Source organism: Poecilia latipinna, unplaced genomic scaffold (assembly GCF_001443285.1).
Source record: "Poecilia latipinna isolate Pla-1442-1.1 unplaced genomic scaffold, P_latipinna-1.0 Scaffold1894, whole genome shotgun sequence".
Lineage (NCBI taxonomy): Eukaryota > Metazoa > Chordata > Actinopteri > Cyprinodontiformes > Poeciliidae > Poecilia > Poecilia latipinna.
This window is the reverse complement of record NW_015114510.1, coordinates 52,418-79,922: the sequence shown is the minus strand read 5'-3', so window position 1 is coordinate 79,922 and position 27,505 is coordinate 52,418. Positions and strand designations below refer to the sequence as shown.

At 41.8% G+C, this 27,505-nt stretch overlaps 1 protein-coding gene and 1 long non-coding RNA gene across 5 annotated transcripts in view; one reads left to right on the top strand and one right to left on the bottom strand.

Annotated features, from left to right (window-relative positions):
- The window catches only part of trit1 (tRNA isopentenyltransferase 1), a 37,275-nt gene extending 12,447 nt beyond the window's left edge, over nt 1-24,828 (top strand). Inside the window, exons 3-11 of one of the 2 annotated variants that reach the window (XM_015015239.1) lie at nt 1,433-1,531; nt 1,759-1,913; nt 4,958-5,094; nt 6,231-6,342; nt 10,740-10,852; nt 10,951-11,028; nt 22,124-22,233; nt 23,282-23,396; nt 23,546-24,828. In XM_015015239.1, coding sequence (XP_014870725.1) covers nt 1,433-1,531; nt 1,759-1,913; nt 4,958-5,094; nt 6,231-6,342; nt 10,740-10,852; nt 10,951-11,028; nt 22,124-22,233; nt 23,282-23,396; nt 23,546-23,730 — 1,104 coding nt within the window. In that variant the 3' untranslated portion in view covers nt 23,731-24,828. Of the gene's footprint in view, nt 1-1,432; nt 1,532-1,755; nt 1,914-4,957; nt 5,095-6,230; nt 6,343-10,739; nt 10,853-10,950; nt 11,029-22,123; nt 22,234-23,281; nt 23,397-23,545 lie in introns of both variants that reach the window. The other variant, XM_015015238.1, reaches the window with a different exon arrangement.
- Nucleotides 30-27,505, bottom strand: LOC106935013 (uncharacterized). 3 transcript variants are annotated; one of them, XR_001421819.1, is made up of 4 exons: nt 25,938-27,505; nt 606-713; nt 428-502; nt 30-345 (listed from the first exon to the last, which is right to left on the bottom strand). It is a non-coding gene; the product is annotated as an uncharacterized LOC106935013 (long non-coding RNA). The 3 variants fall into 3 exon arrangements; XR_001421818.1 differs by having other exon boundaries at nt 432-502; XR_001421820.1 differs by lacking the exon at nt 606-713 and having other exon boundaries at nt 432-502.

Here is a 27,505-nt window from a genome sequence, read left to right as displayed (position 1 = left end):
TTCAATAACCAAGACAATGTTTTGTTTTGTTTTTTTCTTCCACCTGATTCCACGCCGCGCCATCAACCCGCCACACAGCAGATTATTTGGCGGGAAACTTGGCAGGTCTAACGTACTAATTGGCTGGAACGCAGCAGCTCTGTTGACGCTGTGTCCTGATTCTTGCCTCTTGCAGATGTTTTCTTGGAAGAACGCGAAGCAGGAGATCACTAGAGTTGATATTTATAGCGGAGCGCGTCTGCGGTGTGTCTTGACAAACACGCACGCTAACAGGCGCCGGCTCTGGCCGGTCACGCCCCGCAGACGCCGGCCACATCACACTGATGTGCAGAGAGGAGGCGATAACTAGAAAGAGAGAGGGAGAGGGAGGTATTAATAGATCGGCACACACACACATGCTTGTCTCCCGTTTTTTATTCCTACACACACACTTTGAGGGGATGCGGGAGCTCCAAGAATAGGATCGGTGCAGCAGGAACCTGCTGGTGGCGAAGAGGAAGAGCTGAATACAGATTAGGAGGAAAAGGAGAGAAACAGGGAGTCAGTGTGACTTTAAGTTTAAGGACGCAGGATCTGATGTCGCATCATTTCCCCCCTCCACCCACCACTAAACACGCCACTCGCATAAACCCCTCCCCCTGTGGCTTCTCATCCTCTTGATTTCTGCTGCTTGTCAATAACCTTCCTCCGCTCTTCTTCGCAGAGAGGCAGGCCTGTAAGTGGACAACAGGCGAGTGATGATGCCTGATGGGCTTTTATCTGGTTTGAGGGGTTATTTGATTAGCCCACAGTAAGAGGCGGGGGAGGAGGAGGCTTAGGATGAAAGAAGATGCGACAGAGGAAATAAGGTGTGGCGCTTCTGTCTGTGACACCAAACAGCTCACGTCCTCCAGTTTCTCTGCTTCTGCTGCTGCTCATTCGTTTGAACTGAAGTGAGTATTCAAAGTGAAGAATCATGAGATGATAGTCAAACACAAACATCAATTATCTCTCTTTATAGGGATGCACCGACTCTTTTCTAAGCCGTTCATGGATGTTTAAAAAGTCTTTTCTAACAAGTCCGATTTTGGCCGATACCAATTTATTTGACTGAAAGTTGCTAAGTTATACCAACAAAGTTGCTAAGTTGGCAACAATCGGCTGATTATCATTAACTGCTTGCATTCAGATGTGTGCAGGTAGGATAATGGGGCAGTAGCTGATTTTCAGACTTTTGCTGCAAAAGATGGCCAATCGCATCTCACATGAATATGAGGACATTAATTGTCGCACCCCTAAGCTAGTGGGTAGTTTTACCCAATAAGTTGCCAACACTCCCTTTAACTTACTTCAGTAACTAAAATTTATACAAAGGGTGGAATTTTTAATTTTTTTTTCAACAAAACGCAATGCATCCTCAGAGGTTTCGACATCCTCCTTAACGCACTCCAACGTCGGCGACATGCACAGCAGAAACAAGCTGCCCATCGTTGTTGGAGGAACAAACTATTACATCGAGTCTCTGCTGTGGAAAGTCCTGCTGGACACGGAGGTGAGCGAGTTCATGAGTTATCATCCTCCTCACTTCTCTTTATGTTAAGTCAAAGGTTTAGATTTGGCGATGGACAATGTAACGTCTAGTTAGCTTATGTTTGGAATCATTGTTTTTTTTATTATGCTAATGATGCCATACTTTGTGGTTTTTGTACATTCGGCTAAATCTGAGTTAAAAAGTCTTGAATAATTGAAGATATGTGACGCGAACGTGCCTCGCAGCAGGAGAATGAGGACTCAGGGGACGGAGCAGACGGAGGCCAAAGCAGGAAGATGGAGCTGGAGAAACTGGGAGGAGAGGAGCTGCATAAAAGGCTGGCTGAGGTGGACCCCAAAATGGCCTCCATGCTGCACCCAAATGACAAGCGCAAGGTAGCCAGGTGAGGCAGCTGGTCATGTCATCAGCTCCATATGTCACGGTTTAAATGTTGTCTTTTATTAACAATGTGTGGTCATATTGTTGGTGCTCTGTTGGGTTGTTAATTGGCTTCGAGTTGGTTTTGATCCAGTCATATTCTGTTGAATATGGGAGTCACAGCAGCCCAAAGTCGGATCGGAGCCAAAATAAATGGGATGTAATGCAAAGCTTTAACAAATAATGTACGATCAGACTAAATCGTCTGAGACGATTAAACAGTCTTATGATTGTTTTTCTCCATATTTCATGAAAATATTGGAGGAACGAGAAAAATGGACCATAATTTTTTTTCCCTTTTGGTCAATCCTAGTTTGTGGTTTTCTCTGAGGTCTGACCTGCTGGTTCCGTTTTTAACCAATTTTTATGGTTTTTAGTTTAGTTTAATTGTAGGTTATTATACATAAGAGTAAAGATTTGTTTAGTATTCCATAATTGAGGTTATTGTTTGGAATCCTAATTAAAAATAATGACAATCTTATTATCTCTATTTCTGCGATGAAAGCATGTGTAAAAGTATTACGTTCCTGTATTTGGCCTGGATCAGATCCCATCAAGGAAAAATTAGCAGATACCAATCCCAGTTCGATAGATCCATGCATCTTTTGGAAATGCCAAACTATAAATAAAAATAAACTAATACACTTTGGTTTACACGTATGGGCAAGAAACGGATTGTTTGAATTGAATGTGGTTGGGGACGAAATGATGATTGCTAGTACAGTTTCCTTAGCTAGTTCTTTATCATTTAGTAAACACAGCAAAATAGTGCTACTATGAGCAAAGCATAGCATATAATGAGACATATAATGGGTTGGGAATGTGTGAAAACATACTCCATGATATGGTAGTTATTTCTCTGTATTTTTAGCAGCTGTGCTAGATGCTAACTTAAGCTAGTAGGTTAGATGCTAACAAAAGCGGACGTGTACAAAAGTGTTAGCTTAGTGCTATGTTCTTATTTTTCAATAAGCTATTCTGATATAAAAATTTCACAGCATGAAGTTTTCTTTAACTTTAATCGACATTAGAAACAAAGAGGTACATCTTTCCAAAACTATACACTTGTTTAATTTTAATTTAATTTTTAGCGACTGTTAGAAAGAGGTTCAAGTCTATGTCTCCACTTACTTTCAACATTTTGCTGTTCGCTGTAGCGGGTTAGCATACATTTTCAGCATTGTACAAGTAAAAACAAACTTAATCTGCATTGTGAAAGAAGTTGGTCTTTATAACCTAACAGTAATTGGTAGTAAATTTTAATATAATTTCTGCTAACCGTGGTGTTATACATGAATCTTTGCTGCTGTTTTAGTCAGAGGTAAATCTAGTCGAATAGCTTCTTGTTTATTCAGAGACTATTTTCCATTATGACGGAGTTAAACAATATCCTGTTTTGACTTGGTGTGCCGTGTCTGCAGCCCCAAACTCATAATCCATAACTTATAGCAAAAGCTGACGGATTGCTTTATTACATCTAGAAGCTACTTCTTTTTTCATTACAAAGCATAAAGTTGTTGCCGCTGAAAGCCATCGGCGCAACGGGGAAATAACAGGAATCATATACTTGCTAGAAGAAAAACAAAGTAGTTAGAAATAATTCAGCTACACAGTAAAAGGAGTTAATTAAACTCACATTTGCGAGTAATATCTTGCAGTTTAGTGGGATATTTTTAGGCGACACATGTTTTGAGGTAAAACAGCACAGTAATTAGAACTGTTTTTCTGAATCACCTAATGCTGCAGATTCATATTTGTAATTCATAAAATTAGGTCTCTAACATAGCATATATTCCCTTCATTCACAATATCCCCACCAGAGAAAGAGAGAGGGAGACTCTGGAAATTGGTGAATATAGTGACAAAGTCATTAAGTTTTAATCAGTGACTATATAGGGACCCAATATGAAGGTCATAAGCAGAAACATGACCCTGATTTTACAGTTAGATCTACTTTTTCCGGAGGAGTGACATCATCAGCAAATGCGTTTTTTGTCTTTCAAAAGCAGCGACTTGTTTTTGTTTTCATTTTTTACAAAAAAGTTAACTTGTCTTATCAGGCAAGTTTTTTTTTTCTACATTTGCAGCTGAAACATATTTAAACGCACTATATAGAATGAGAAGTAACAGTTTTATTGCTGCCTGTCGTACATTTAATCAGACTAAACTTTTCCTGTTTTAAGCTAGTTAGGATTAACAAAAAGAAGTTTTTTTTGGGGGGGTTGGTAATTTTTAAAGTTTATCTTGGAATATTACAGACATTATTCACCATTTGAAAGCAAAAATGCTTTTAAAAAAAATTTAACATTTATTTATACAGGTTATCCCATTGAGATCCATCTTCTCATGTACAAGAGAAACCAGTTTGGAAGAAACAAAACAGAAAAACCTGCACAAATCATTTTCCCTTTGCTTCACACCAGGCTGGTCTTTGTTTTTTCATATCGTAGCTTGAATTATACCATTTGTTCCCCGGACCAGCTCTGCTTCCCGTTAGGTTTTTTTCTCTGGGTTTAGCCTGAAGAGAGGCCCTCTCCTCCTGACAGCTGCACGCCGGTTTCCTCTTGTGAGCGCAGCTTGATGGGTAGCAGCAGGAGCAGCGGTGTTTTATGTGAGCAGGTTAGGTTACCCTGTTCTTTATTCAGACTGGAGCTGACAGGCGTCATCTTTTCCTCCCAGCCTCGGTGTCCAGCCGGGCGTAACTAAAAAAGATGCGCTTTGCATTCAGATTCGTTTCTTTGTGGGATCATGTTATTTATCTCTTCACGCGTCCTTGGGGAGCGTTACCCAGCAGTCGTCGTCGTCAGCGTTCACAACAAGTTAACCCGCGTGATTAATTAGTTTCTCAGAAAAGGGAGCTGGGGGTTTTAATTTGCAGTGGATTTAGTGGATGAGTGGGCGGTTAACTCAGCTAATCTCGGTTTTACCCAGAGAGACTTTGGATGCGGGAAAAAGGAATCTGACTTCACGGAGTGAGAGCGTACCCTCTTTCCCTGCTTTTGTTTGCAGAAGTCTTCAGATTCACAACGACACGGGTGTTCCTCACAGCCGCTGGCTGGAGGAGCAGAGGCAGGGCGGCGACGGCCTCGGAGGGCCCCTGAGGTTCCCCGACCCCTGCATCTTCTGGCTGCACGCAGACATGGAGGGTGAGGACGGCAGAATCATCTTCTTCTATATCATTTCCTTTAATTTTTAGCATGTTCCAAGCTCAAATTTTATAGAAGAAGAATTATAACTATATATTCATATATTTTAAATTCTGAATAAAAATCTTAAAAGTGTGTCGTGCATTTTCTTTCACCCCTTTTACTCTGAGTGACGAGAAGAAAGCCATCGTTGAATCAGTGCTATAAAAAGTACGGAAAACAGTGATACGAAGTTAAACTTTTAGGCCAATGTGTAAAATGCTACACAAGCTAACGCTGCATTAGCCTGAACATGCTAACACCTGTTGGAAATGTGAAATTGGCAGCATCATGCTGAGGTGGATGGAGCTAAATTCAGGGTCGTCCTGGAAGAAAATCTGTCACAAGATGCCAAAGACTTAAGATTGGGATGGAATTTCACTTTCTAGCAGGATCAGAACCCTAAAGAGCTCCAGTCGAATGGTTTAGCACACTGCAAGTTAATATGCTAGAGTGGCCTAGTCAAAGTCTAAATCTATTTGAGAATCTGTAGCAAAATTAAGGAATTGATGTTCAGACAGTCCACATCCAATCTGACTAAGTTTGAGCCATTTCCTTGAGAAAAATCCTGTCTTTTAGATACAAAGTATTTCATTAGCTTTAAGAATGCACCGATTGATAAATTGGGCCCGATTTCCGATATTTTGAGAGATTGGGGATCTGCCGATATTTGCATGAGAAACCGATTTTATCCACTGATCTTATCGGCGACTGTCCGCTTTTGCTCAACCGTGAGAGAGGATTGATTAACAGACTTACACGGCTAACAATCATCAACCACTCTTGCTAGCTTAGCTGACTTTATCACAACTTCTCCAACAAAATAATTGACATCGATAGAGTTTCAGCTCTTATTAAAACAATAACTGGTTCTACGAAGTCTTCACTTGAGGGAGTCAAAGACACATGCACACCACACTTTTCAGTTAACGTTGAATACATTTCCATGCTTGAAGAGTTTACTCTGACGCATAAAGTCCCAACAAGATGCGTAGAATTTTGAGATTGGCAACATGTGGGATGAAAACTTTTGCGAGGCACCATATTCGTAGACATGAGGACAAACAAACACGTATTGGACCTGGTTTGTCTTTTAGCTCTGGACCAGCGCTTGGATGCCCGTGTAGATGAGATGCTGGCTACAGGCCTGTTGAATGAACTCCAGGATTTCCATCTCCGATACAACCGACAGAAACTCCAGGACGAGAGGTGAGGAGTTCATTAATGCAACTCAATTTCTCGTCGCCCATATTGAGACTTAGTTGCGCGTTCCCTTCCTCAGTTACGCTCAACATGAAGCCTAGAGATGTGGGTAAAGCTTATAATCCAGAGGTTTTTAAGTTTCTTAAAAAGCGCTCCGCTCGCAACCAAAGGAGACTCTGACGACATCAGGAAAAAACAATTTCTCCGACGTCTCCTGCTGGAACCATAAAAGGCTCTCTCTCTACATCGTCCCTCAGCACTCCCCCAAAACCTATAAACACACTTTGAGAGGAAAGTTGCCAGTGTGTTGCTTTAGCACCCACTGGGAACGTTGCTTCTTCTTTACCTCAAACAGAAGCAACGTGTTTGAGATACGGGTTGGTTTTGTGGCATTTCTTTGCTTCATAAACTAAAAACTCCTACCATCAGACCTCCAGCATCTGCTGAAGATCTGATTTACTTAGGGCTGTAGGATAATATTGATATCGCGATATATATCGATATTTTCTTTCCTAGAAAAAAAATCGATATTCATCTGCAAATATCGTAACATCCAACTGTCATCTTGCTCACTCACTGCTTGCTTTGCCGGGAGAGTAATTAGGTCATCAGGCTTAGAGTGATTCCTTCAGATGTTAAGTGTCGAGGTTAAAAAGGTATCAAACTATTCAGAGCAGGGTGCTTGGTGCACTTTATTTACTTTATAAATCCACGTAAGCTACAATTTGTACTGTTTCAATTAAAAGAAACATGTTTTCTCACCACTTCTTTGATTCTTTTTGTCCAGCTGTCGACTTTAAGTCTGTGTCCATGTCCAACCAGAGCCAGGTTGGTGTTTTAATCAGTTTTCAGTTAAATTAATTCAATCCAACTCTATAACAGTCACAAAATGTCACCAAAATCACTCTGTCCCTCTAAAATCTTTCAGAAAATCGCAAAAGTGTATTGAATTGTATCGTTTGACGAATATTGCAATATATATCGTATCGTGGACAGAATATCATGTATCGTATCGTATCGTATCATAAGATTACTGTATCACTACAGCCCTAGATTTACTGATGCTGCTAAGCGAGTGAGAGGAATCGGATGAGTACGGCTTTATTTCCCCATGCGCCCCATCTGATTCGGAGATTGCCGCTCTCGATTCCTCTGCGTAACCAGGGCAATGGGAGGGAAGTGGCCTCTGCCAAGCGACAGTCCAGTTATTTATCTCCCCCATCGCAGTCTGACGGGCCACTCTTGCTGCGCGCTGTCGGCTCCCAGTGGCCTGCAGACCTATATAGAGACGGCCCAGACGGCCCCGAGCCCCGTTGACGAGTCCCTCCCTTTCTGTGTCAAGTTGCTACCTATTAAGAAGATCTTTGATCAGAGTTTATTCCCTAAAGGAATGTGTTCTCCGATTGAAGATCCGTTCTTCCCACAGATTTGGAGGCTGTGATGTTGTTTATTCAGGGGCGTCAGAGTAAAGAGGACGGCGTATCTCTTGTATGTTCTTCAAAGCAAGCAAGTGACCTTCGGAGTCGACTCGTAGGCAGCTCCCTCTGACTGCTCCCAAGGCTGCCACTGTTGATCAGTCATCATCCGTGTGAGGCGTGACTAAACTATGAAAGGTCGCAAGACGTCGTCTGGATTCATCGGGATTGTCTCACTTTCTCGCCGGCTTTCCAGCATCCTTCAGATGTTCGGCGCAGCATTCGGTTTGGTGTCGATGACGGAACGCCTTCCTTTTTTCCTTCTGATAATCCACATACCTGAGAAAGACGTTCCCTTGAGGCGTAGTGCAATCACTTGGCTTTCGTTGTCTCATGTCAGTGAAGAGCCATTTTAATTTTCTACATTTCTTTGTTTTGATAAGAGGACAGTAGTAACAGAAGAAGAATCCCGGCAATCGTCCTTGAATTCCAAAGTTGGAGGCACGACGGAAAACGTCTGGATTGACTTTCCCGCTCTCCAGAAATTGATCCAGGAAGGGTTATTTTTATTTCTAGCTGCAAGCTTTTCCTCTCCGTCTGGTACCCTTCCATCTTGACATTTCTGAGTTCCGCTTTCTTTTTTTAGAGTCGCGCACATTAGATTTACATGTCCGATTTCGAATCTCCAGTTTTGGTAAGGAAGACGTATATATTTTCCCTGGCCTTTCTGCCCTGAGCAGTCATTAATTATTTATATTAGGAGCAGAGGAGCCATCAGACTGTGTGGGTGGAGTAGAGCGCCATAAACAGGGTCATATTAAGGTTTATAAAAAAACCTTGCAGCTAGATTAAATGATTTAATTTTTTAGCTGTCTCTTGCATCTTTTGTTAGCGATTAGCATGGCTAGCATAACTAAAACAGCAGTCTCCGTGGTCATTTCCAAAAAAATGTAGACTCATAGCAAACTGAGGTTAAAAACTCAAAAGGATACATAGAGCGACTTTGCTGCAACATATAAACCTTTCTGTTATCTGTTGAAAGTCTTGCTCTCTCTCGTTCTTTTGCAGCTTCAGTAAAGAATCTTTAAGTAGATTCCAGATACTTCCTCCACACTGATTCCTAAATTACCGTCCGCAGTAAAGCGGTGTTCTGATCAGCCTGTTAGCGCTTAGCATCACGCAGTCACACATCAGAAAACGTTAGTTTTGTTTGTTCTGAGTGAAGTTTGGTCACGCCCCTTTGTGGGCTTCAGTAATAACTTCATCGTGTGGGAAATGGTGTTACTGAGAGTCGGATGCCGAGGATGCTGCTGGTTTCTCTCTTCTGTGCCCCCCGTTCCCTCTTCATCGCATCCCACCGTCTGCTCCTCGTCATCCTTTGCCTTCACGGCAATCTGATCATCCGTTCACTTTACGCCCCATTCGCGTCTCGCTCTGCCGCTCTCTCTCTCTCTCTCTGTCTCTCTCTCCTACCTTCCCTTGCTGGTTGATGTGACCAGACATCAAGGTCAGATCTCTCCTTCCTTCATTCCCTCTTTTCTCTTCCTCCCTCATTTCCTGTCTTCTGGATCTTGTTCTCCAGTTTCTGCCTCTTCCCGTCTGGCCAGTTTTATTTTTTCCTTCTCCTTGTTCCTCTTCCGAGTGTGTGGATTTACGGATCGGGTACCTGAGACGCAACACTTTTTTTTTCTTTTTCTTTTTAGCAATAATAGTTGATTGAAAATGGCGCTTTTCTTTTCACTACTCCAGTTTGACGCTTCAGTCCAATAAAAACCTACAAACACAAAAAGCGATTTGTAATGAATCCGGCAGCATGTATTTATCCGTTTCTTTAATAAAGAAAAACTCAAAAAGTAATTTGAAGAAAGATCAGTGGGCGTGTCTCGTCATAACACTGGCTCATATAGTTTGATGTTAGATATTAAACTACACTACAATATGTTTACTGCAGCAGTAGAAAGGTAGTAGAGCAAACCCACCAACCATGAATGTTAGCTCTGCTAACGCTAAAGCACTGTAATAACACAATATTTGACAGAAGCTAATGCTAAAGCGCTAACTTCAGCTCAGCTCCGCTGCCTGTGTTTTACTTTGTTTGTTTGAGATGAAGTTACTGGGAAAAACAAAAAGAGAGAAAATGAGAGAAGAGGACGCAGAACTTCAAAGTAAAAGCATGAATATAAGCCTCCAGCTACTTTCATAACTCAATAATCAAAACTTGAACACAGATGTCAAACTTTATTCGTTTGAAAGTTTACAACACATTCAAGTAAGTTAGCTCCTTTAGAAGTTACCTGGAAAAACAGTTCAGGGGAAGCTAAGTGTGCTAAATGTTTTCAAAGTTAGCAATAGCGCTAAGCGGAAATTAGCTCCATTATTAGCTCATTAGCATAACTACGTCCACCAACTGGGTGTTATAGTATTATGAACATATTTTATTATCTGTACTGCTGTATAGAAAATGTGATAATATTATCACATTATCTAAGAGCAACTGCCACTTCTTTCAGCATCTTGCGGCTTGCGCTCAAGGTAAAATAACTTGGGTTGAACATGTTATCCCCCTAATTTCCAATCCTAGAGTGAAATTTCTGATTTTCAATTCTTTTGAGAACTTTTTACCAGACTTATGAGCTGCTACAAACTTCCCTCTGGATTCCTCAGATCTTATCACAACCAATTTCTACTTTTCTGCTCAGCATTTAGTGTCTGCAAACAAGCTGTGTATTTATTGCTGGGAGAGTAGCCTGCTGAGTTTTACCACCTGTGGGTCCTCATGTCGTCTACGTTCAGATGATTTTTTTTTTTTTGTGTTTGTTTGTTTTGCCAGTCACTCTATTTCTGGAAGGGTTTTTACATCTGCATGTGGGGCTGGAAGGAGAGATGGAGGGGAAGGAAAATGAAATCTGAATCACCGGCGCCATAAATGTCACATCAAACAAGGAAAGTTTACATATCGACGGGTCGTGTTTCCTCTGCTCCCCGCAGCCAAGACTATCAACACGGGATTTTCCAGTCGATCGGCTTTAAGGAGTTCCACGACTACCTGACGGCTCCGGAGAGCAGCAGCCAGCAGGAGAGAGACAAGCTGAGAGACAAAGGTCAGAGAAATACCCGACTTCACACTCGCTAGGTTTGTGGTCTGGTTGACCGTTCTCTGTTTCTGCTTCATCTTTTCCCTCTTTCAACTCTTCTTCAGGCGTAGAAGCTTTGAAGATCGCCACAAAGCGCTACGCCCGCAAACAGAATAAGTGGGTCCGTAACCGTTTCCTCAAACGTAAGTTTCTGTCTGCCAGCTTGTGCATTGAGTAGAGTGTATGCGTGTGTGCGTGTGTGTGTTTTCTCCTCCACAGCCGAGAATCTTAATGATCAGTCTCTGTTTCACAAACTGAGTTTCAGGCTCCTTATTAAACGCCTAAAGAGTCTCTGTGAGACTGTTTTATTGTGAAAATGCGTGTTTGTTTCTGGCTCTCCTTTTCATACAGAGATGCTTGTAAAAGTATTCCTGTGGCTTCACGTTTTCTTCTCTTTTTTTTTTTTTTTTTTTTTTTTTTTCCACATTAGAACCACAAACTTTGGTGTATTTTACAGAAACAAAACCCACTGCAAATTGAAACTCATTTGTCACGACTACAAACCAATAGGGATGCACCGATTCCAGTTTTCTGACTGATATTTAGAAAAATTTACCTGCCAATTTTGACTTTGGTCAATTCAGTTTTTTTTTGTGTGTGTGTGTGTGTTTGTTTTTGTTTTAGTCAGAAAAGCTGTAAAATATAGTGACAAAAGTCAAACAGTGGTCTGACTGCTGTGCACCTGGTGGGTGGAAAGAAGTTCTTGCTCATCCACCATGTTTTTCCTGTCCGCGTAGTTTCAGATTCATGCAGAGGAACGTGGTTGCTGAAATGGTGGAATATGACTTCGTGGACGCATCAAACATAATCCAACCTATCGTCTTGCACTTCGTAATTGTGGCTTTTTATAGAAGAGTAGCAGGAAGAAAGGAGTGACGTGTTGGGAGGACTGGGCTGTGTGGTCAGATGAGACAAAAACTGAACCATTTTGACGTCCGTTTATCATGCTGTGTGTGCCGATAAGCCGACAACGGACACGTTGGAACATGTTGGGTGAATGCATCATGCTAGCTAGCATGGCCGCCAATGACTGCGGACGAAACGTTTTCCTGTGAAGGTCAAATGTTTCTCCACCATTGGCACATTTAGCAGCGCATTTGCAGGGTTGATTGGCAGCGCTAAGCTCCTCCTCCTGGCTCTGATTGGTTGTTTTTGACAGGGAGTGGTGGACTTCTTCAGACGGCAATAGCAGATGTGGAAGAAATGAATGTTTTCACGGATTATCTGTTTCATAAACTGTCACGACACAGTGACAGTGTTACCAAATGTAATAAAAATTATATTTCCTAAAATTTACGTACTGCAGCTTTAAATTAAGAATAATGTATAAAAGTATGAGAAGGGGGAGCATGACTAAATAAGTTTACACTTCTGCCTGCCTCCTTGTCGAATAAATAGTTATCAAAAAGGTATATTATGAACATTTTAGAATAAGTAAACTAATTTTGTAGCAGCCTCTTCTACACAGTTTTCAGACGGGGAAGGATGACGGTACGACAGGACGTTTTAGGTGAGATGAGGTGGACAGATTTGACTTTATGCAGATGGAGGTTCTGTGTCGTAGAATAATGCTCTACCATCCATCCTCTCTGCACACCTGCAGCTCAGAAACTTTAGCTGCGCTCTCCCAGTTCTTGTCCTCCGCTGCCCCCCTGTTCTCCGCAGCGCTTGGGCGCTGGCCCAGATTAGCCGTCGCAGCACGATGGACGCATGCCCACAAACGCTGGCGAGTTCTCACTCCGGTCGCGGCTCGTTTCACCTCCGACTGCGTGTTTCCAAACATCCAGAAGGCGGCCGTGTCCCAGCCAGCGGCGTGGCCTTTAGTAACCCCGCCTCCTAATCCTGTTAACCCCAAGTGGCTTAAAGGCCACAGCCGGGTCCTAAACCTCCACACCCCCTCTTTGTGACCGACCGACCGCCCACCGCCTGCCTGCCTGCGCCGCACGCACCATATGGCCGTGTGTGTGTGTGTGTGTGTGTGTGTGTGTGTGTGTGTGTGTGTGTGTGTGTGCACGCGCGCACACTTACCTATGTTACCGCTGCTTCACACACGCTTTAATCCGTCTGGAGTTGTCTGACTTTTGCACAGGCGTTTGTTTTTTAGAGTGTTTGTGCCTCACTTCGGAGGAATCATGTTGACGCTGCGTGAAGCTTTTTACCGATCCTGGAAGGCTGGTTTAGCTGTGCTTTATGTGACATATTTAGGCAGCATCATGCTATGGGAAAGGTCTGATTTTTTTATTTTTTTATTTCATTTTCTCATCCTTCCTTGTTTTGCATCCATCCATCTACTGATCATCCATCTGATTGTCATTGGATATTCAACCATCCGTTCAACCATCCATCTGTTAATCTCTGCATTCGTTCCTCCATTTCTTCCAATGATTCTTACGTTCTTCCACTGACAGCTCAAAGGATAGACTTTAAAATATTTACTGTCGTTTATAAATCACTTAGCGGCTTGGCACCATAATAAATTAAAGATCAGCTGTCGTCATAGCAACCTTCCAGGCCTTTCAGGTCTTCTGGTTCTGGTTGACTCTGCATCCCCAGAACCAGAACCAAACACAGAAAGGCAGCATTCAGCTTCTATGCTCCACAAATCTGGAACAAACTTCCAGAAAACTGCAAAACAGCCGAAACACTGAGACCCTTTAAATCTAGATTAAAAACCCAGCTGTTTAGAGTTGGACTCATAATAAATGGAACGTTGATCAACATATTTGATGCGTATTGATGATTTTGATGACGGCCCCTGACAAAATGTAATATTTGTTACTGATTTCTCTTTAAACTTTTAAGTAAAAAGAAGCTCTCTCATTTTAAACATGGAAAGTTTTTGAATTCTGACACACACACAGACACACACCTACACACACATTATGTCTCGGAACGGTGTGTGAAGCTCAGGTTGACCCCGGTTCTCCAGCTGGATCGGTTTGTTAAACAGGCGTGCGGCAGGTGTTGGCCGTCCTCTCGGCTTTGGTTACCGTGGGGATTTAAACAGCCAGTCGGCCGCCTCAAATGAAAGCAAGCTCACACTGACTTAGCTTTAAGTGCATGTGTAGGCCGGCTGTAAACATGTGTGTGTGTGCGTGTGTGTGTGTGTGTCGGCGTCTTTCAGAGAGAGCTGTTTTAATTGAAGGATTTAATTACCCTTAATGAAAATGGTAATGTGAGGTTATATTCATTTTATTAAGTGCTGGAACATCGGCCCCCCACATTCACGCACACGCCCACCTACACACGCACACACACACACACACATCTGTCAGCACAATAAACAGGTGTAGCTTGACAGCGTCCTCGTGAGTGTTAAGTAACAGCAGTGTCTGTATCTTTTATTTAAAAGAGTAAGTGAGTGAGTGGATGGAGCGACACGCGGACGGAGAGGGGAGGTAACCCGACTCAGCCGGGGGGAACAGGTGCAGGGCGAGTTCGCACCTCCGTCTTCCAGCGAGCGCGAAGCCGACACGAGCACACACACACACACACACACACACACACACACACACACACACACACACACACAAGATAAAGCCAAGACTGGAATTGTTTTCACAAGGTACAAGTGAGTGTGTGTGTGACTAAAGAGTCCTTATTTAATTTCCAGACACAGGTCTGTGTTAGTCAGTGATTACCTGCTGGCTTTTAAAAGCATGTGACTCATAGGAGGCGATTAATTAATAAATTACCTCTGTGTGAAGAAGAAGAAAACTTTCTGATGTTTTGGTTTAATTAGCTTTACTTTTTTTTTTTTTTTTTTGCATTTGTGTCGAAAGAGCTGAGCCCCAGAATATTGTGTGTTCACCTGCTGGTATATCCCAAAGCATGATGCTGCCACCACCACCGTGTGGTTGGTGGGTTCAAAGTGATCTGGTGTTTTCTGGAACACATTTTACTTATTTATTTTTTTTATTTCAGCTTTTCCTTACTCCATTTCTTTATCATTAAACATCATCCTTCCACATGACTTTATTCAACCAATGCTATGACTTTAGATGCGTTTCCTTTGCAAATGTACGCCAAACTTTGTCAACATTCCACTAATGTCGGGGAAAAAAATGCAATTTTGCAATTGCGGTGTTTCCAATAAATAAGAAACACAATTAAAATCACGCATGAATAAGTTTGTTCACATGATAAGTTATTAAAAAACATGTCACGATCTTTTAGCTACTTTCTGTTGTCATCTTCTTTGTGGTTTATGACGGTGGCAATGTCTGGTTCATCCTAGCACCAAAACTTTCTATCGACAAACAAGATGTTTTTATTTATTTATTTTTCTGAAATTGCCCTGTGATTAAGTGAATTTTATGGTGAATGGAAATGCAGCTATCAATCAGAAACGCCATTGTCTATAAAACATTGGATGCCACAATGAGTAAATAACACAAAAATGCATTTAAAATTAGTCATTTTGCCAAAATGACAAATTGGAAAACTCAATTATAGTTTGTTTTTGTTTATTTTTTTCTATTTAAAGGAGTGCTAGTTGTAGTTGGGATAAGCTATATAAAACTATATTTATAGAGCTTTCATCCACTGGTTTCAAAACATAAAAACTCCTTTGAGCTTCTCAGTCAGAAGGGATTTTTGTTTTTCACCGTCTTCATGGGAATGTCTGCATTATTCAGTGTGAGAGAACAAACGGCAGCTCTGCTGGAACCCATAAGCTAGCGTTTAGCTAACCTAAATTAAACCCTACGGCTCCAGTTTGTTCATGTGACAGCGGTGGTTTAGACTTCATTGTAGACACAAACAATATAACTAAGAAATAGTGACAGAAAAGATATAAGTGACTTTAAAGTAACATAAGAATACCAAAACGGGGTAACAGCTAACCGCTAGCCATGCTAACGTTAGCATTTTGGTCAAAGGTTGCTTTAAGGGTTAGCAAAAGGGCTATTTCTCTGTTTCTAATGGGTCTAAGCAGCATCTCGTTGTCTCTAGTTCAACATCTAAAATGCTGCATTGTTTTACAGCGCACAGTTTGAGGCTCATTAAATATTTAATGTGAAAACCAAAAAAAATTTGAAAAGAACATTTTCAAAGCTTTTTGTTTTAGCATTAGTACCACATTAGATTGAAACGAGCACAACATTCACACAGTATAGACTGGTCTGAAAATATTTATCTCTTCACACAGAATCTTTAAAGTACTTTAAAACAGGAAAACAGGAAATCTCAGATTAGTAACTGAAACTTCTTCCGCATCGGATCCAAAAAAAAACAAAAAAAAAAAAAACAAAACAGGAAAGTACAGGTGGAAAAAAATGTTACAGTTAAATTAATTTTAGGAAAATATATTTCCATAAGTCTCCTGTCGGTTACAAACAGCGGATTAAAGCGGGAGCTGAGGAAGACACAAGGTGGAAGAGGAACTGAAAGAAAGCGGAACAGCGAGTTCGGGCGGCGTTCCAGTTGGAGCGACAGCCAGCGAATCCCAGCTGGTCCAGGGGACGAGTTAACAGCAGCACACACACACACACACACACACACTCAGCAAACACGAGAGCGGGCGCTGCAAGTGACTCTTGGCCCGCTTATTGCAACAGGTGGACTACTGTTTCAACACACAATACACACACTTGAGCGCTGGCAAGCAGCTGCTCAGTGGCGGATTATTCTCCGTCTTTTTAGCAAAACGATCTCCCCCTCCTTACGAGCCTGAAAATGAACCTTTTTGCTTTGTGTGTATGTGGGGCTCCGGGTTCCTCGTGTTGTGTGAACACCTAGATCTGTTTACAGTCACGATACTCTAATGGAGGATTAGATAATTAGATTTCAGGTTAAAGACGGGCTTTGCGGCCAGGCTTAGACAGTTTAATGTCAGTTTAATGTTCTCTGAAGTGGTATATTTGTCTTTTGTCCCTTCGCCGTCGTCTTATCGGTCGTCGCCTGACAAAGGAGGGGATTAAAAGTTTTGGATTTCACCGGAACGGAGGACGAGGGGGACAGGGGTTTCCGTCCAGCACCTGCAGCATCCACCGTTTCATTTACCGCCGCTTCGCCCTGCCCCAGTGGGAGGCTGATGAATGCCAAGGGCAATTATGGGATGAGTGGTGGTGTTCGGAGAGATGCAGACACAAAGCGAAGAGATAGAAGCAGCCGGTGGGAGCAGGACGTTGGCTGCTGAAGGTGGACTATTTATCGACGACGCTTAAAAAAAAAAATGCCCAGCTGTTGCTCCTCACTGTGTGGGACGAGGCTCCAAAACAGTTACAGCTCTGGAGCCGCTAAAACTTTCCGTCATGAAATGGAGGCATCTCCATCTGAATACAAAGTAAAGCTTTGTTTCAGCATTACCTTTCAATATGTAAACATCACAAAGTTCTTCATAGTCAACGTTACATGGCTAATTAACAAGCTAACATCGTCACTCTGTTAATGTGCAAAATTTTGTCTCTCTGTGTTTTGTGCCGGTAGCAACATCCGTTTGCGACTCGTTTTTCTTTACACCCTTGTCCCTTAGTGGGGTCAGGAGGGTTGCTGGTGCCTTTCTCCAGCTAACGTTCCGGGTGAGAGGCGGGGTCACCCTGGACAGGTCACCAGTCTGTCGCAGGGCAACACAGAGACAGACAGGACAAATGCACACACACACCTAGGGGCAATTTAGAGAGGCCAATTAACCTGACAGTCATATTTTTGGACTGTGGGTGGAAGCCAGAGTACCCAGAGAAAACCCACGCATGCACAGGGAGAACATGCAAACTCCATGCAGAAAGACCAGGGCCGGGAATCGAACCCAGAACCTTCTTGCTGCAAGGCAACAGCTCTACCAACTGCGCCATTGCAGTTCTGCAAAATAAACCGATTTTGATGTGGCCGAAAATCCACCTCATCCTAGCGCCAAAACTTTTTATAGAAAAATAAGAGAAGTTGTTTGATAAATTGGTACAATATTCTGTTATAAGTATTAAAACTATATCTGAATGTAGCAGGTGTGGATTTAGTTTTAGCTGAAGTCTGTATATCAAAAGTCAGACAAATGACGATGAATTCTAATGAAGTATTGAACAGGTAAGGATTTGAAGTAAAGAGGCTATTGAAACTTATCGCGTCAGTGCATCCTTCCACTCAACTTTCCACTTATATACTTGGACTTGAACAACTTTCCGTCCTTGTAGAGTGTGATCTAGATCATAGTAGTTTTATTTTTTGAATTGGGTTTGTAAAATCACTTTAAAGTAACATTCTGAATTTATTAAGACGCAACTGCTTGTTTGTATTACAGCGATACTAATCCGTATGCTACTCTGTTCATAATTGTTACAGCGTCTTAGCAGCAAACTGTTGCCATTATGTTATAAATTTAAGAACTTGTGTTAAGCTTTGTTGAAATAATTTTTTTTTAAAATCCCGCCTGTACCCGGATTCTTGCGTTGAAGGGAGAGTCTCAAACCTTTTCCTCAGTGACTCTCACATAGACGGAAACGCGGTTTCCGTAAACGGCGCGGTTCTGATTAACCCCAAATGTGGTTAAAAAAACAAAACTAAAAAAATCGACACACTCAAACGGAGGCCAGAGCGTGAGGGGTGAGTAAACACAGAACAGCTCACGCTGTGAAGCTAAATTGAGGCAGGTGCAGAGAGAGATGTTGCCATTTTACAATCTGTTTATTCTGCTTTTATGCCCTTCGTCAGCTAGTTAAACGCGCACAGCTTGCCCCGACTTGAAAAAGAACGAGCCATACCGCATGTTCAAACGCTCGACTGCTTATCAAACCCGCCGTATTCAAATTCAAACTGGAGGTGGTTAAAATGCTAAAACCGTTCCTGGATACACGTTTCCGGTTCTTGTGAAGCCGAGGCAGTTTTGTTTTTTCTGTTCAGTCGGTCATACCAGGCAGTCTTGTGTTCCTCTGTAATAACAGAGGCCCAGTTGGCTCCCAGTAGAGCTGCAAGCGTCAGTCAGGATGCTTGTCTGCTGCCCTCCAATTCACACTTGAGTCTGTGTGAAAAGGATTAGGCCATAATTGAGTTGGCAAACAGTACTTTAAAGGTTAATGGGATTCATTTGCATGAGAATCTGCTTAAAGGTGGGGCCGGCCAGTCTGCAGAAGGACTGATCATATTTGAACTCGGGAGACAAATAAATACACTCCTCTGTTCTGTTCTTCGAAAGATCCGACTTGCAAGGACACGCGGTGTTGGGACAATACCTCCCACTGAAGGACAATCTGACTAAATGTGAAAGCTTTCGCTCATGTCTCCAGACTTCTGAATAATGGGAAGTTTGTGCACAATTTAGGGGAAAAAAACTGAAGAAATTAGGCATCAATCTTAACAGGTCACTACGGCAATTTCTTAGTAGAGATGCACCGATCCTATGGTAATACCGGTACCAGTCCCGATATTCAAATAAAATCTAGATTGAATATCGGTGACAATGTGTCCGATCTGTAAGGGTGGAGCAAATCAGCCAGGTCAGCGCAATTTCATCAGATGTTGACGTAACGGATGGCTGTGGTAAACTGGAAGTTGAGGTTGCAAACTAGCCTCCCTGAAACTAGCGTCTCTGAAAACACAGAGAATCTTTAGGAATGTCTCTGTTTGGCAAGTTGTTCAGTCATGTCAACTAGCATTGGCAATGCTACATGCTATCTGGAGATATAGAGAAAAAAAAATGCTGTTTTAATGATTATCACAGCACAAACAGCCTATCAGAGAGGTAAACGTTCGGTACGTCAGAACTTATTCGGCGAATGTGTTTCCATCTCCCCTTTAGCACTTTAACTCGTTTTTTGGGGGTGGGGGAAACCACATCGAGCGAGGGTAAAAACTTTTTTGTGAAACTGAGGAAGCTATTTTGAATTCTGCTATATCCATAAACCTTTTCTAATGCAACACAGTTTTAGATTTGGACTTTAACTGGGCCATTGCACCACACAGCCTCTCATATTGTATGGCTGCATGTTCAGGGCTGTTGGAAGGTGAACCTCCAACATCTCAATTGTTTTCATGCTCTGGCAATATAATCAAATATTGTTTTAAGATGTGTCATTAAAGGTTTGTAGTCCAACAAACAGCTTCTGGACAGCTGAAGCTGAGCTTGAGGCCTTCCTGGTTGGTTACTTAAACATAAAAAGAGCCGTTTTTAAAAGGGGGGGTGAGTTAGCATCCAGCCTCGAATCGGAAACTTGATGGTTCTGTTTGGCTTTTCGATTGTTGTGCTGATTTGCAAACCCACATGGAGCCAACTCATTTCATTTATGCTTAAAGCAGTGGGACAAAAGCTGTACAAATTAGTGAGGAATGGCTACCAAGACGGGGTTCACTGGCAGCTGAAAGCCAGAAACGGACTAAATAGGCATGATTAAAATGAAAAGGTAATCGCTATTGGCTCTAATCTATCCACATTCAAGTCTTCAATTGATTCGGCTTTAGACACCCCAGGTACTGCAGAGGGAAAATAACAAGAAGGCAAATTTTGAAGTACCTGCTAAAGGTTTGGAACCAGCAGGAGAAAGTGCCGCCTTTCCTCTCCAGTATCTCGTCTAAATGGTGAGTTTAATGACGTCTCAGTGCCAGAAAGCCTCCAAATCTGAACAAGCAAAACTAAATTCAGTCTTTCCACATGCGTTTCAGATAAGTGATTTTAACAACACCCCACTGTTTCAAAAAGCTCGACTGCCTGTTGTTGGTGTTGTTGACAGAAAGAAGTTTTTAGCTGTGATGTGATGAAATTGAAGCGTTTATGTTCAGACTGGAAGTGGGCGTTTCCACAGCGCCAACGCTGGTTGGCTAATTCCAGCAGCAGAAATCTGAGACGGGTAGAAATCACTCATCTGTAGAGACTGTTTGAAAACGGCCAACAAGAAAATGGGAAGTTAAGGGTTCATATTGGCTTTTTTTAACGATAATTTTATTTTGTTTCTTTATTATTTGTTTTTCACAACCTATGTCTATTTCACATTATTTCAGGAGTTTGTTTTTAACGTAAAGGGCAGGTATCGACATTTAGCCCTCCCTACTTTATAGACATCCCTTAAACATCTAATCTATTAAAACGGTATTATTTATGTTGATGCTCTTATTCTGAAATGTAACGGACCGTTCTCTGTTAAAAGGAGCCGCTAATGTCGGATCAGCTAACACAATCTGCCTGCTGCTTTATGTCTAAATGCCTAATAGGTTTTCTGACACACTGGGTTACAAGTTTCAGTTTCTCTATTAAACTAAATTAACAAATTAAAAGTAAGCTAGCAATAATTTTAGAAAAGAAAAAGCCAAATGCCGGATGTACAAAATTGCGGCCCTGGTTGCCACTTATCTGAGCGACGCAACAAACCCAAACAGACGAGCAGAGCTTCACTGCCTTCACTATTGATCTGTTGTTTTGTTTAATGTGTAAAAACTCCTTTATCTTCTGTGTGGATATAAAAACAACCTCCATCTAAAAAAAAAAAAACTGCAACATTTTTTCCCACACTCGTTAAGAAAGGTGGAGGAAAAATGCTTCTTGGTTTTTAAAGCATATCATTTGTACTCGGACCCCTTTACTTTGATGCCCCTAAATAACCAGTAAACGGCATCTGTTCAGAGCTAAATACGAGACACAATCAACGTTTGAGGCTAAAATCTGTCAGTTTTTGTCTGTAACAGGCGGCATGCTGTCGTTGCATCAGCCCGTCCTGACGACTCGGTGGAGGGCAGGGACGCTTTAAAGCAAAGGCCTGGCCCAGACACTGCTGACTGGTGCAAAACGAACACACACACACGCGCACACACAGGCGGGGGGGCAGGAAACCGTCAGAGAGCAAGGGAGTGACTGAAAGCCGAAACGAGACTGATGGCAACGGGAAGGGATGCTGCGCAGGAGGATGATGGGAGGAGGAAGGAGAGGAAGACATTATCGAGCCGCTGTGAGTCAGCAGGTTGACGGAGCTTCGGGGTGCGGCTGCGGCGCGTCACTCCCCCCTCATCCCCCCCACCATCCCTCTGCTCATCGCCTTCTTTTGGTCAAACCAGCCAGAGCCTGTTTGATCCGCTCAGAATCAGGCGGAGCGGGTCACGGACTCCGATGGATTGAATTTATCGGGTTCAGTTCACGACGCCTGGAGTGTGAAATCGATCGGCACACCCGCGCTCCACGGAGAGGCCGACACCGAGATGAGTTCTAAAAGCAGGGGTGTCGTTAACCCGACGAGGGAGAGCAAATCGTTTCACATGATCAGCTAAAAGTGATGTTAAAAAGTTTAGTGATTGTGTGTGTGTGTGTGTGTGTGTGTGTAGGACCAGGCGACAGCGTCCCCGCTGTGTACAGCCTGGATGTGACTGACGTGTCCAGGTGGGAGGAGTCGGTGCTGAAGCCTGCACTGCAGATCCTGGACAGTCTCAGCAAGGTGGGGCCGGCTGCCGGGGGGTCAGCCGGGTTCAACAGTCCTCCTGACTCTCGTTCGTTAGTTATTGCTCACTTTGTTCTTTTATTTGTGCTTTTCTTTACTTTTATTCCTTCTTTTTACTACATTTCGCAACTTTTCTGTCCTCCAACTTTGTTCGTTTTCCTGGAACTTTTCTCCCTCGTTCTGCTTTCCGTTCCAGATTGTTTTCCATTTATTTTAGGAATTTCATCACCCAGTGAAACACGTGCAATAGATTAAATTCACGCAGATGGTTGTTGAAAAGCATTTATTTCTGCTAATTATTATGTTGTAACACTTACGTTAGATGAAAATATAACATTTAAAGTCAGAGCAATAAAAAAAAAACTATTTTTGAAAACAGAAATGCAGTTTTGAAGGAAAAGTATGTTTAATACCTGCTTTAAAGTTATTTTGAAAAGGTACTTTAAGTTTGAAAAGTGACACTCATTTTTCAAACTTAATTTATTGAATATGACTATAGATGTTTAAAAAAGCAAAGCAACTCAGATATTTAGTTGAGGTCAATTGCAAATGATGAGGATTTCCTTCCACACCCCAACAAACATTTCATCCTTTTCTTTGCACACTGGCACGAAAAATACATTAATTTTAATATAAAACAGTCAAGGTAAAACTATGGGATACTGACAGAGACACAGCAACCAATTGTAATGTTTATGTATATTTTTTTTGTCCTTTGACGACGTGACGGAAACGAAGTACGAGTACGAAAGGAAATAGACAAAAAATATGCAACTTTAAATGTAAAGATCCAACTTTTTGAAGCCTTTATCGTTTATTTCTAAAACATTAGCTGAGCCTAAAACATTGTCAGTAGACAAGCATCTCAAATCAGTTTGCAGAATTAGCATTCTAATGTTAGCTTGCTTCCGCTTATTTTTATATGACTTGTTGATAATTTACCTCACAGGGTTTTTTCTTCCTGTGGTTTATAATGGAAAGGCTTTAGCTCTCCTTGCTTCCTGTCTGAAAATCATAATTTGGCTCTCTGTTGCCCCGGTGACAGGGTGAGGAGCCGGCTTTTCCCCCAATCAGACTGCAGGATCAGCAGAGAAACAAACGCAGCCGCCACACCTGCGACGCGTGTGACAAAATCATAATCGGAGATGTGGAGTGGACAGGTGAGGATGTCATGCCGCCTCCGTTTATTTGTCCATCTTTGTAATTGTGGAGGTTGTGTTTTTTTTTTTTTTAATAACAGGTAGCAAAAAGTAAGACAGAAAAAATCTCTGAGTTTGGTCTTTTTTTTTTTTTTTCTTTGTACCTGCAGCTCACCAGAAGTCCAAAAAGCATCACTATCATGTAAGGAAGAAGAGGAGGTCCGATCCAGGAAGTGACCCGCCCCAGGGCATCGCTGCACAAGCTGAAGAACTGGACGGCACTGAAACCCCTCAGGATTCCTCCAAAAAATCGAGGACGGAGCAGAAGTACCTGGATACGATGAAAGCTCTCTGATCGACGTCTGTCTCGACTCAGGCTTCCAGATCCTCTGAGCTCTTCTGACTCGCACATTTTGCATCATGTCGCCGTTTTTCAGAATTCTACATGATCTTGTTTGTGCGCACAAAACAGATCTTTAAAGAAATTCGGTTTTGTTTCACGTTTAATTATTTTTTATATTTTGAATAAGAACTGTTAAATTCTATATTTTTTTGAAGAAAAGGCCTCATATGAAGTGCTAAAATTTTTATTTATTTTCCTATTGCTGCAGTCGGTTTCCCGATAAACTACATTTTAGGCTTTAACTTTAATAAACTAAAGTTACATTAGGAGGTGAAAGCTGTAGAGAAGTTAAAGTATGCTGCCAACAGCACTGAGCACACTTCTGCTAATGTGCTAATAGCTTATTTAATTCTTTGTTTAGAGCATTAGCATTTTTGCTAGCTTTGAAAACGCTTATTGTGCTTAGCTTCTCCTGAAATAATTTTGCTTGATAAATTCTAAATCACTAGTATTTTTGGAGTTTTATATAAATAAAATTTTGGTTAGCGACCGTCAACAGTTCTTTAAGTAGCTAGCCCATTATCTTCGTGCTCTGATTTGAAGTGGGTGAAGACTGTTTATGCTAATCCGCTCCAGAGGTTTAGCATTAGCTTATACTGCGTCGGTGTAACACTTTAGCCTTAGCGGAGATAATGTTTAGGATTTGTGGCTTAGGGTTAGCGCAGCTAACGTTTTAGCTGGCTAACCACTTCCTACCAAGATGCAAGGAGCAGCAATCAGAAAAAAAGTTCTTGGTAACTCTAGGAGTTGTAAGATAAATATATTGGCAGGAATCATGTCAGTTGTACATGGCAAATAATATCTGTCTTGATTAAAAAAAAAAAAGTGGGAATAACAAAGCTATTGTTGGAGGACAAAGGCCATGCAGGACACATGGCAAGAAGAAGGTGCTGGACAAGATCAAAATTGACCTTTTTGACCTGCATATGTGACAGAAAACAAACACTGCTAAAAACACCACACCCTCTGTCAAAGTCGGTGGTGGCAGCATCATGCTGTGGGCATTATTTATGTATTTTTAATGTATAAAGCCACCTTTCTTCCACTTCACAGTTTTGCTCTCCTTTGTGTTGCTCTGTCAGATTCAACCAGAATCAGAATAAAATGTGGCTGAAAAATCGTTATGGAAACTTTTCTAAGGCTCTGAGAATTTCCAAATTTTCCACTCGACTCCACCAGCGGTGTTGCCTTTCTGTCATTTGATCTCCCGGTAAAGAGCTCAAACACTAAAAGGTATTGTCCTTTGTTTGCCTGTTGCCGGCTTATTCTGTTGGACCTTTTTTCTTCTTTCTTTTTTTTGTGTGTGTGTTTTAATGACTGGCTGGCTTCAGGCTTTTTTTATTTTATTTTCCTGTCTGTTTATCCAGCAGCAAGTTGAAGGTGTGTCTGCCTGTCGGCGAGGCGCTAACACAACATCTTGGCGTCGCTCCAAAACGCCTTTTTTGGTCGTTCCCTCTCCATCTGCCGCTCTGCCACTTTTTCAAACTGTCAATATTAAAACACTTGTTTTGTTTGGTTTGGTTCGGTTCACATGCTCCTGCGGTTTGACCTCATCTCCACGGCTAAAAATACGTTTCAGCCGCATAATAGGTGGAAGTGTGTCCCACATTCTCTCCTTCCAAACTGGGTCAAGCTTACTGGGAGCTCACTATACAGTATGGGAGCAGAGGTCAGAATGCAACTGGTGTCTGGTTTTCATAACCCGCTCTATGTTTGGATCATCTGTTTTTCCTCCCTGTGCGTTTTGCGAGGTAAAACTCCTTCGCTTCTTTAGTGTTTCCACCCTGTTATTACCAATGGAGAAACAATGAAATATTTCAGTTTGAATGAAGAGAACAGTTCATGTTATTTATTTTTTATTTTTTTACTCTGTGCTCTTATCTGGCGTTCCTCCAGGCGCTGCTGGAGGTGCTCCACTGATTCAGAGACGCAAGGAGCCGTTGAACTTTGCACACAGGTTCACAGAAGTGCAGACGTACCACGACCTCCGTGGTCACGAGGCTAATTAGTGGCTGTGCTCGCTGTGACGCGGTGGATTGTCTACACACACACAGGGGGGCTCAACTCCTAGCAAATCCTAAGACATTCTCTGCAGACTTCTTCAGTGTTTCCACACAGGTCTCACCTGTGTGTGTGTGCATGTGTGTGTGTGTATTTACCTGCACTCACAGCACAACCACTCGCCCTGTTTCCGCTCGGTTTTTCCATCCTCGGCTCGTCCAGCTGAACCGAGGCCGTAAATGTAAATGTTGTGGGGCCGTTCCTGTGTTCCTGCGCCAGGGGAGCAGGGGAGCCACGGCCCGGCTTGTGTAACGTGTCCTCTGACCTTTGTGCTGTCGAAACCAGATATTTAAAGTTTAAAAAGACGCAGTGTAGCTGTGTTTGAATCGGATGTTTTTACCCTATGACTAGACCTGCCAAGATGACAAATTGTGCTGGACGATAAACTGAAGTTATTGCGATAAACGATAATATCGTTGCTTTGAGACCATTTTCAAGTAATGTAATGGTAAACGAAAAACGATGCAAAAACACATTCTTTAAGATCAATAAACTTTAAATTCTAATGAGCATTTAGCACTTGAACTGGAAGACCATTTAAATATCCAAAGTAAGTAAACAAAACAACAATGAAGACCCTGTCCTAAAAAGGGTCTATTTAAGACCGAAGCATCAGACTGAAGATTTTTCTCATCTAGAGAGTAAAGAGAAACAATAAATCATGCAAACAGAAGTCATCGAGTTTGTTTTAATTTATCATGCGATTAACTGATTTATTGCTTTCTGTGACAGACCTACTTGTAAGCTGATGTGTTGGACCCTTTTTTGCTTTTTGTTATAAATAAATAACTAAGCAAAACAAAAGTTTGTGGTAAAACTGAGGTGTTTGTCCTGATGCTGTGGAACGCTAGCAATTCCACACCTTTGATCCCAATAAGCGCTAAATATTCAGAGCCAGTTCTATCAAAACCACCAGACGATCTTTAAAGGAAAGCGTCCTACAGAATTTTTTTCATGTCCTCCGGGTTAGACCTATGTAACACACATTTTTCAATATACTAGCTTACATTGAAAGATGAAAAACAGTGTGTCAACTGCTTGGGTGTGGTTGGAACAGGCCACAAGGACAGAAGTTCATTTGGGGAACACAATAACCCAACAGCACTGCACTAATTGGCATGTAGGGTGGAGGGAAGCACTGATCCACTTTTTTCGCTTTCAATACCGATATCTGAGGGTTAGCATCGACTGATACTGAGCCGATATAGAAAAACAATTGATTTAAAATGTTTCTTTTTTTGAAACACAAACAAAAATGTACTGAATTATGAATTTATTTGATAACTTTGCACCAGAACACCACACCTGGATACACCAACAACATCACAAGCGAGGTCAAACGTGTGAAAACAACTTTAATTTATTCACTCAGTGCAATTAGAAGTATATCAGCCATTGTAGAATAAATAATAAAAAAAAAACTAAAACGGACAAAAACAATAGGTTGACTACTTTGATCAAAGATGTCAAAATAAACTTCAATAAACCTTTCAAATGGTTTAGAAAGTGCAATTAGGAACTCTAAACATAATGTAAAATAAAAAAAAAATCTGTTTTGTACAGTTCTTTCATATGAATCATCAAAAATGTTCAAAACTGACGACTTTGTTTTCCAAACTGAGTGTCCAAACGTCTGACTGGATCTACACTAAACTGGTCTGTTTAA